This window comes from Ciona robusta, chromosome 7, assembly GCF_009617815.1.
Source record: "Ciona robusta chromosome 7, ASM961781v2".
Classification (NCBI taxonomy): domain Eukaryota; kingdom Metazoa; phylum Chordata; class Ascidiacea; order Phlebobranchia; family Cionidae; genus Ciona; species Ciona robusta.
This window is the reverse complement of record NC_143241.1, coordinates 6,604,216-6,614,979: the sequence shown is the minus strand read 5'-3', so window position 1 is coordinate 6,614,979 and position 10,764 is coordinate 6,604,216. Positions and strand designations below refer to the sequence as shown.

At 33.3% G+C, this 10,764-nt stretch overlaps 2 protein-coding genes across 2 annotated transcripts; one reads left to right on the top strand and one right to left on the bottom strand.

Annotated features, from left to right (window-relative positions):
• Nucleotides 1-53: 53 nt before the first annotated feature.
• LOC149734247 (organic solute transporter subunit alpha-like) lies at nucleotides 54-6,157 on the top strand. Its single transcript, XM_089881355.1, has 9 exons — nucleotides 54-474; nucleotides 698-852; nucleotides 1,214-1,287; nucleotides 1,714-1,872; nucleotides 2,511-2,628; nucleotides 3,144-3,261; nucleotides 3,616-3,741; nucleotides 4,967-5,094; nucleotides 5,428-6,157. Exons 1-9 carry the CDS (start codon nucleotides 348-350, stop codon nucleotides 5,515-5,517), a joined length of 1,095 nt encoding a protein of 364 aa, XP_089737481.1. The 5' UTR covers nucleotides 54-347; the 3' UTR covers nucleotides 5,518-6,157.
• LOC149734246 (cyclic AMP receptor-like protein A) lies at nucleotides 6,032-10,710 on the bottom strand. The gene is made up of 8 exons (XM_089881358.1): nucleotides 10,557-10,710; nucleotides 9,821-9,873; nucleotides 9,461-9,633; nucleotides 8,954-9,134; nucleotides 8,730-8,768; nucleotides 8,247-8,456; nucleotides 7,657-7,807; nucleotides 6,032-7,193 (listed from the first exon to the last, which is right to left on the bottom strand). Exons 1-8 carry the CDS (start codon nucleotides 10,608-10,610, stop codon nucleotides 7,008-7,010), a joined length of 1,047 nt encoding a protein of 348 aa, XP_089737484.1. The 5' UTR covers nucleotides 10,611-10,710; the 3' UTR covers nucleotides 6,032-7,007.
• Between the last annotated feature and the right edge of the window lie 54 nt (nucleotides 10,711-10,764).

Genomic DNA, 10,764 nt, shown 5'->3' with positions numbered 1-10,764 from the left:
GAAAGTCGGACAAATCTGCAAAACATGATGGCAGTAAAACCTTACGCGGTCACGAGGGTCTCAAACGGCACGCAACATTGCTGTCTGACTTACGTCAAAGCAGTTTTATTAAATAGAATCAACACCATTCCTGGCCGATTAACTTACCATTTGATAACATAACGTTTGCTATACGAGCCTCAAACGATACCTTTACGAGGATTGCCGCTCTCGCTATAATACCAGCTTTTATTTATGCAGGTTAAACGACTAAACCGCCTATAAAAGCTGAAACAAAAGCTTGCGGCGAGCTTTGCGTGTTAGCTTTCAAATAGAGTAGACTTATTTTCATTGGAACACAAAAAGATATGGCAGCAACCGAAACCACAGCAGATGTTAACTTTACAACTGTTAACTTTACAACTGCACCACCGCAAGAACCTTGGGATTGCAAAAGAGTTCACACCTCGATGGAGCTATGGAACCGATTTTCTGGTAGATTTGTGTTTGTTTTAGTTTGACTAAATGTTTGAAAGAGATACTTAACTAACTTAAGTATTGTGTTTTAGATTTTTTACTAAACGTTTTCTATTTATGAGTTGCAGTTTGTGTCTATAGAGGAGGCGGCGCTTTTAATAAATGAAACATTCACTGTTTCAGAATACACATTACTACTTTTTCGTATACAGCTAATTAGTGTCATATTATTTTATTTCAGAGGGAGGATCATACTATTATGGAGTAATGAGCGTACCGCTTATCATTCTCGTGCTTCTTGTCATAATTTACATCGACGAAGTAAACTTTTTACTGAAAGATTCAGTTTACACGAAAAGGACAAGATACTCAATATGGGTCCTCTCTTCTTTTCCAGTAAGATTTGCGTTGATTTTTAGGATAATTTTTAAAGAACAATAACAATGTAGACTATATCAGAAGCGATATAGTATACAATAATAACAGGAAACATTTCGTGTCTATAACGTTTTGTTAAATGAATTAATAGCGTTTGTTCTATTATGAACCATGTCACAGTATAGTAACGTTGTTAGTCTCTATGCTGCCACCATAGTGGCCATGCAAGTCCCTGGGTAAGACGCGTAACTATAATTGCTTCCACCCATTGGTTGTCTTACAAACCACGCCCGTACAATTTGATTCATTCATATCAATTTACATGTCATTAATATCCCCCCATTCTTAAAAAAATAACGAATGCAAATTTATGTTTTAGTTTCTTGGAGTTTGCTACACAACTGGACTTTTCGTTCCCAGGACAGCTGAGGTTGTTTCATATGCGGCTGGATAGTAAGTCAAGTAATGATTATTAGTAGTTGTGATTTGCCGCATAGTTTGTGTAAACGTATAGATAGCATTAGCATGCTTTAAAATGAGGTCACATACCCGACTAAAATGCGTCGTTGTGTCGAAATAGTTACTTCAGAGTTACGTATATGTCGCCATTGCTCAATGGTTAGCGCGCCTGCCTTTAAACTGCAGTTTACAGGTTCTAGGTTCGAGGCTCGTCGCTGCCACCAACGCGGGTGTGTGTATCTATGATGAAACACGAGGTGTGTGCAACAGAACACCCGTGTTTAAACGATCGACTGTCGTTTTCCGCAAGGGTAAATAAATAACATTATTTACAGCGCTTCAATCTTGTTTGAGATCACTGCGCAATTAAACGTGTTTCTAGTTCCTACCCATCTTTACACAGCTACATGTTTATTCCAGTTACTATGCGATTTCGTTGAAGAAGTTCACAGCTTATTGTTTGCACCTTTATGGCGGAAAAGAAGGAATGGTCGAAGCTCTAAAGGGCGACAAAGTAGTTTCATCGAACCCATTTCCTTGCTGCTTCGTTTGCTGCTGTTGCAATCAACCTTTAAGTCTGTAAGTACTTAATACGAAACACAGTAGGTTTGGGGTAAGATGGGACACATTTTCATGAACTATTCTAGTTCTTGGGTAACGAACAAAAATACACAGAATTCATAGCCTAACCGAAGCCCCGCGAATGTTGTTGATTGTTCAAAACAAGATTAGGAAATATAAGATTTAGGTTCTAACGTCATCGCATCTTACCCCCTCCCCCTAAAAAACGATTGTGCAAAAGATTACCTAAAGGTGATTCCCGGGAGTCGGGACTCTATTAACTTTTGACGACTGGCATTTTTTTAGTGAATTCCGCCGCCTTTAATGTAATGAGTTTCGACGCCTTTAATTTATTTTCCGCGCGCTAATTCCTAATCTACACTCCTACGTTTCTTCACTTTAGTTCCATTACAACTTTACTCAGTTTCCTTGTGTTGCTTTGTCAGTTGTAGTGCAGTTAAGTCAATGTATGCATTTAGTTTGTCCTAATTTACCAAAATCAGTTCATTTTCACATAGGTTACTGTCGCAATAAGGATCCAAATTTTTAAATTCATTTTTTAACTTTTTTTAATAAATTAGCAACTGATCGTTTTATTATTACGTTCGCTGTAATGTAATATCCCGAAATATGACATATATGTTTTAACACGACAGCGAACGTCTTCGAATATTGGACTGGATCGTCTACCAAGTTGTATGGGTCTACCCTTTATTTGGCTTCTTTCAGGTGCTTGTTGCTGCTGAATATGCAGGCAGACCATCCGCTGGCGTAGTAAGTAGGAATACATATTAGTATATTCAATATGTTTGAAGCTCTTGTGTGCAGCTTTCTTTATCCTCACGTGGTGGATAAGATAACGACAGGAATTATAACACAGGTGTCCTGTTTCATACACTTTGTAAAAGCTTACAAGTTACGGTTTTGTAACTTTTTGTGGATGAAGTCCATTTTGCCTGGCTTTGGAAAATGCCATTATTTAATAGTATCCATGTGGTGGCACCCTGTCTATAACTTCCCAATTTATGGGGCCCCTTTGGCCCTTTCTATATAGGACCTGGCCCAAATACAATATAATAGAGACCTTACCAAAAGTAGAATATCACAGAGATCTCACCCACATAAATGGTTTATAATAGATACTTCACGCCCTCACCCACATAAAATTGGATAGAGACCCCACCCATATAGAATATAATAGAGACCTCACCCATATAATTCCAACTATAAAAAATATTTACTATTAGAATAATTGTTTTCTGCATTCTCCAAATCAACTTCCATCTCAGGCGTTCACAATGTTTATACTCGGCGGTGTGTGTACTGTCTCCAGCTTTGTCTGTCTATATGGGTATGTAATCATTGGAAGATCGTCTAGATTTGTACTAAAACAATTCCACTTTCGAGGTAATTGTGTAATAAAAGCTATGGCCTACTATTAAATGTATCTTGCTGTATCTTTTATTAATTAAATTTTATTCATTGTGGATTCACCATGGGTTAGGTTTAACAGTCACGCTTTCTAACTGAAACTCTTTCCTATTTTAAATTTTGGTCTATTATGTTACTGTGGTAGTAGAACAGTGAAGCATTCTGTTTTGGCCATTGGGCAAGACAGTAAGACACCTAATGACCATTGCTTCAACCCTGTGGTCACTAATGGGTTGTCCAAACTATTAGCCATAGAAAAAAATATTACCCACAAAGATGTATGTAAGCAGACCTGGCATTTAACACAGCACACATGTATTTTTCTTTCAGGAAAATTTGCTTTTATTCAAATATTGGTTGGTTTCAACACATTACAACGAATCTTGATTTCCTTTCTGTCTTTCTTCAAAGAAATTCCATGTGGCTTCCCATATCCCGATAAAGAACAAGCATTTTGTAAGTCAAAATTAAAAGTTATTCAGAGTTTAAATAGAATAATGAATGGAATTTAAAGGGGGCTCAAAACAACACCTGTGTTATAAGCACTCTAATTGTAATTTAAAAAACCTAAATTAGGATCATTATATGTAAAGTAATATATACCATTTTTTTTCAAATTATTTTTTTAAATTTACACTAAAACAGCTGGGTTTCATTTGTTAAAGACTTCTTATGTAACTTTGTTATTACTTTTTTACCAAAGTTTAAAATAAATGTAAATATTGTTTAGAAGAGCTGACCTGAAAATTACCTAGCTGTTGACTTGAATCATTTAAATTCCACATGATTCCACATGTGGGCGTAACATATCACTCAAACATTTAAGTAGCTATTAAATATATATTATGATTAAAATCTATGGTGAGGGCTAAAATGACCAAAGGATTCGGAAGTAGTATATCATCTTTATACGTTATGAATTTTTTTATTATACTACATTCATACGCCTAAATTTTAAATGTGTGATTCCTAATTTATTATATGATATAAACATTCATGGCTTAAAATTTCAATTTTATAACCTATGCTGCCCAAACAACAAATTTAATAATAATTTCATCCATAAGTACATTGACCTAATATAAAAAGTTATTGCGATTGTAATATTACGCATAAAAGTATTACGAGCACTTATGTCTACGATCATATTACCACAAAATTTTACTTGTTTGTGCAGTAAAAGTATTGACGTATTTAGGAGCTAGCATGTGATAGATAGACTATGGACCCAATATGGTTAAAGAATTAGTTCTATTCCTCATGTAAATGTGACTCAGTTTTTCTTATAGAAGAAAGACTAACTTGCTTTATCCTTGCATGGCCGGAAATCGTAAGACATTACAACACGGGTGTTCTCCTCGTACCAGCTTACCAGTTACCACGAATGTAACTTGGGTGTTTGTGTTTTATGTATGGCTGACAATTAAATAACCCATGAGCGATCACTGGGTTGGAGCAATTGCCATTTTAAATTGTCAGCCGTACATAAAAAAAACCTCATATATAAATTGTCAGCCATACATAAAAAACAAATAACTTATAAGCTAGCAAGAGGAAAACAAGCTGGCATGAGGTGTATAAAACACACCCATACAAAAAATAATAGAAAATCAATAAAATGATCACCCACAAAAGGCCACAATACTACACATGTTGTAACTTGTTTTCAAATCTTTTACAGTGTATCATTCCTACATAATTTTGATAGAAATTCTCTTAATTTCACTCCTTTTGAGATATTTCTATAAAAATTCTGAGCACGGATGTATAGTGGAAAAAACAGAAGTTGAAACCAGTGTCTACAAAAAGGTAAAAATCTGAAATTGTATGAAAAACATGGTGTATTTTCGTCAGTTCAAAATCAGAAATTTAACTCATCTAGTATGAAAATCAATAATGTCAGTTCGTCTAACGTCCAATAAATCTTGGAAATACCTTACATTTTTTCATACTAAATGAGCCGTTGAAAATGCCTGGTAGCAGAAATAACAGAATGCATAAACTAAACCTAATCAACTGTAAATAGTCTAAACAGTAAAGATATGCATACTACTGTGTTTTTTATTTTTAAGGAAATTTTATTTAGGTTGGAGTGAAGAATATTTTTTCATAGTATTTTGAGATTATTTTATTTAAATGTAGAAAGAGGAACTGTCTGCTTTTTCCAACAACGCTATTGAAATGAAAATTGTAGATGAAAACAACAAACAAGTTTATATAGAAGCAGTATAAACAAATATAATATTTGCCTCTAACTATATTTGAAAACTGAATGAATGCATTAGAGCGAAAAATGCATTAAAGTTATGAATGTCAAGATTAAATGTATTTTTGATTAATTTATGTATTCAGAAATAATGTAAATAAGTTTCATGTTTAATCTTAGCACTTTCTGCTTTAAGAAGAGACTGTGTTACTGTTACTATTGGTGGCTGCATATGTAGCAGATGTTTTACCCCCCTATTATTTTGGCACATGCATTAGTATGTATATAATAACAACTTGAATCTTGTATTTGCATGGAAAATGTGTATAATGTAAAGTAGGGTGGGGAAAGATGGAACACCTTTTCATTCTATTTTCTTGTCCCATTTGGTACGGTGGTAAACTGTTGTTTTTTTGTTTAAAACACCAGATTCGGATATTATGTGGTAAAGGTGTTTCCATCTACTCCCACCCCACTATATATAGTAAGTGACGAACTCATACTTTTGAGAGATGTATTGTAAAATCAAATAAGAACAAATTTTACCAGTTTTTTTATTCCACAATCATTTCAAATAATTTAGAACATGACAGCATTGTAAAAATATACGGTATGTGAATAAAAAAGTACCTCAACCAATAAAATCACACAAATATCCTGAGTAAATTATTGTTTATTATTGAGACTGCTACTATCAAATAAAGTGGAACTGATAGTCATTCAAAAAATAGTATAAAAAAAGTTATTTGCATTTAGTGTAAATTGGGTTTTTCCGCAAGATAGCATAAATTGGAAAATATAAAATTTCGTTTTTAAACAAATTAAATTGAAAAATATAAAATTTCGTTTTCAAATAAATTAATTAATTGCGAATTGCGATGTAATTAAAGCTACACCAAGTGGCAGGAAATGGTCTTTATTTTTATTAAATAATTTAAAATTTACAAAAAATGAACAGAACAGCACTGTTGAATGATATATATTATTATATATATATACTATTCTAGTATGGGTGAGGTCCTACTGCAAAGCACATCGTGGGACCTGGGATTAAGGCCAGAGTTGGCTTATTATAATGTTTTATTTGGAATATAGATAAAGATAACTAATAATTGTTGTGTATAAAACGATTGTTAGAAGATTTTGACTACTGGGTAAAGACATGGCCAATGCATTACAATTACAGATTAAACACTACCTAAAATGAGAAAATTACGAAAAAATTAAAAAAATTACAATTTTCTTGTTTTATTTTAAATCTATGGAAAAATAGAAATAAAACATATTGTTAACATTTTAAATCACTATTCAAGCTTATAATATAAAACTGATACTAGCAATAATACATAATGTGTTCATACATCATATGATACGGAACAAAACTTAATATAAAAAACATATCATATTATGAAAAACATTTCATAATTTGATTTACCCTATTTAGGCCATATATAAATACATACAATGTATATCATATGTGTAGTCAATACAATACTAGCTTAGAAATTTGGTGTTTTTAATTTTCTTCCAAGTTTAATGAGCCATATCTTTGTTTTTGATCAAACGAGCTGGACCTTCTCACTGCTTCAGTGTTCACAGGATTTATTACACTTTCTCCTGATGTAGGACTGTCCAATGGATTGTTAAACACTGTTGGATATTCATGTACAGCAGAGTGACTGAATCTACTTGCCCATGCCAGCTGTAATAAGGTAAAATTATTTTTACCCTACTTTATGTGTATGTGTAATAGTACATACTTTGGTTACTTTACTTGAATAGAGCCCCTTTTAAACACGCATTTGCTCTGGTACAATGGTTAGGGCACTTGGCTCTTAACCAGAGGACACAGGGTTTAAAACTGTATGCTGCCACCATTTTTTGTGTGTGCCTGACTTGCATTAACTGTTAGCCATACAGAAGACAATACCCAATAAAGTTACTAATGGGGTGTCCAAATTATGAATCGTACAGCAGAAAAACTAGAATGTTACAGGCATGCTAACAAAACACTTACGGACATGCTAACAAAACACAAACAAACACTTTGTTATTATTAATACTATCTGACATATCTTCGTCAAGCCATTTAGAATAATGAAAACAGGTTAAAATGACTTTTGTTAAATTTTTATGTTAAAAAAGACCAATTACACATAAATTACCTGTATTTGGGCCCATGTTAGCTTAGTACGAGTTTCTGGGTCAAGACCAAACACAACAGCATTTACAGCACCTTGTAATGGAGCAGTGAGTGCAGTCATTACCCATAAACCAAATATGTCGGTTCCTTCAGCGGTGAACGCATTATGTATCCTGGCAAAAAAAAGATTTAAACTAAATTTATACAACCAGGAATATTTACACTTTTCTTACTTTAAAAATCTGGCCTATCTTTTGTAATTCTGTATGGGTTGTATTTTTTTGTATGCCGTACATTAAAACATATGTAACTCACAAAGTTATATATGTTGAACTTGTAACCCATAAGCAGGCGCAAGGTATATAAAACAGAACACCTATATTATAATGACTGTGATTTTCCCACCAAGTAAGGTTTAACAAGTTACATTCATTCATTATTCACTATTTTTTGACGTTTCGTACCATATCCAAAATACTTTTTAATCTTTACAAAAAAACATTAATTTAGATTGTAACATCTTATATTCTCACATGTACAGTATGATTGGTATTGTTATGAGTTATAAAGCAAGTTACATTCATTTATTCAGAGTACAACTGTACAAGTTACCTGAGGATAAAAGGGAAGATGGACAGGATGAGGAAGATGAAAGGATAAGCTTTAAGGACTTTAATATCCTCCTTGATGAGCTGGACAGTCCTCTCTTCATCCGGATCATAAGTTCCTTGCCAGGAGGAGATTCTCTTCTTGAGGAAGTAGATGATGTAGGAGTATCCACCAAACATGGCGAGGATCAGCAGGAACAACGGGACATACCATCTGGAGGAATAGTGTGTTTAAAATATGGAGTGTAGCATAGGTGTAGTTGAACAGAAAACACTTAAATACAGACAGAAATATCAAGAAAAAAAAAACAGACAAAAAAACAAGAAAAACAGACAGAAACACAAGAAAAAAAGGAAAACAGCAACCATAGGGCATACCATAGTGTTTAAATATGCAGCATTGGAGAAAACAAATAAATTCAGGTCAAAATAAACATCCCGTTATAGACCAGCCAAATAGGCATAATAGTTGTTAATGCATACTTACATTAAAAATCTCCAAACGGTACTTGTATGTTTAATCCAGCTGAAACAGAAGATAAAGCATTTGAACATCACAAATCTGCCAATAGTTTTAAAACACTAAAACACAAAGTTATACATAGTTTAATTTTTCATTACACAACACATGAAATTTAATCCAACATTCATTTTTGATTAATGCAAATGTCACAGTTTGATAAAACCTCGCAAATATACAATACCACGTACCACCATGCCCCAGCTGGTCCATAGTTATCCCCAATCAAAGGTAGAAGACTAAATAGCAATGGTGGACACACCCAAGAAAGCAAATGGTAAAATTTTTCATATTTTTCTGTTCGCCGTTGTTTTACAACATTCATGTACAAATTAAATGTAATGCAAGATACCCACATTAGAACTGTCCAATCTGTCAAAGAAATTGTATAGTAAAATGAAAAACAGAAAACATAAACTTTCGATTTTCTTAAGCTATGGGATCTCAAAAATATAAAATAGAATGTATATATACCAACCAAGTAAAAAGCTGCATCCTGATTCAGAGAGACTATTTTCTTATTTAAATCAGCCATTTCAATACCTTAGGTCTAAAATCTTGCCTAGAGCATTTAAAATTTACATAGGCAAATATAATTTCACCGAAATACCATTTTAGTATTGCAATATTGTAAAAGCCAAAACAAAAAGAGTTTTATTAAAATTCATAGGTAACTAAAAAAAAACAAAGCTACGAACCAAAATATGTCATCCACCAAGCCTCAAAGTCACATGTTGTACCATCAGGTGTCATATCACCAATAATATATCCAATGGCGTCGAACAGTGCAGCTATGCTTAGGTAAAGTATTAATCGTTGTGAGAGAATGGTGTATTTTCGGAACAGCCATATTGTTCCAATCATGAAACAGCTAGAAAACAAAAATCTTTAAGAGTCAAATGTATAAATAAATGAATGTGCTTCATCCTCGAGTGGCTTGAAATGACAGTTGTTATAACACAGGTGTTCTACATCAGAACCAAATTCAATATTTAGAAATGTCAAATTTGCCCAAATTAGAGTTTTACCTTTTTGAAAAGAAATCAAAACACACTTACCACCCAACAAGAGATAAACTTCCAGTTGTTCGTTTCAATGCAATTATCACATTCTGAAGTTAAAGTTTTTGTATTAGTTGGTTTTATTAGATATACAAACAAAAATCACTTTATATTTAACAAAAACAATATAAATTATAGTATTTACTTATTTGATTCTTCGATTACGGTAGCGAAGATTTAGAAACCATTTTTAATGAAAAGACAAAATATAGTAACAATCGACAAAGCAACAGTTGTTAAAACACGCTTAAATTGAATAACATATTTACTAATAAGTGTGGTCGCTAGACCTAAAATTAAACTTTACTTTTGACCACAAAGAGAATAAAACAGGGTTTCTTAACCAGGGATATGAGAAGTGTTCCTAGGGGGTGCGGAGGTGCTGGATCATGGGTACCTAATAAAACTACAGGTTGTATTTCGATAACTCAAAAACCCTTTGAGGTATCGGACCAAAAGTTGGTTTGTTAAACTCGTATGGTCATTTGACATCTATTGGACGTGGCCGCATAGCGTTGCTGTTCGAAATAACCAAAATATCTGCAGCCGTTTGCAACCGCACGCAACCGTTTGCAACCTGTAGTTTTATTAGGGACCCCTGGATCATTAAGGTGGGTTAGTTCTACTTTATATAAGCAATTCTAGAAGAGAGTGCTGGTTTGTGATTTGAAAGGGCTGCAGTGGGAAAAGGTTAAGAACCATTACTATAGAGCATGTACATAAATATACTCACACATTTATAGATATCCTTATTGAACAGTGTACATTGAGTTTCATTTTCAGACATAACTTTTTGTTCTTTTTATAAACTCTGTTTAAAGAAATTTCAAATCACCATACTTGTAAAACGTAAAGTATAACGTTCAATTACGTTAGCCTAAACTTATAAAAACACAAAAAAACGCGTTCAAGGTACGTAACTTTTAGTGTCACTATTACCT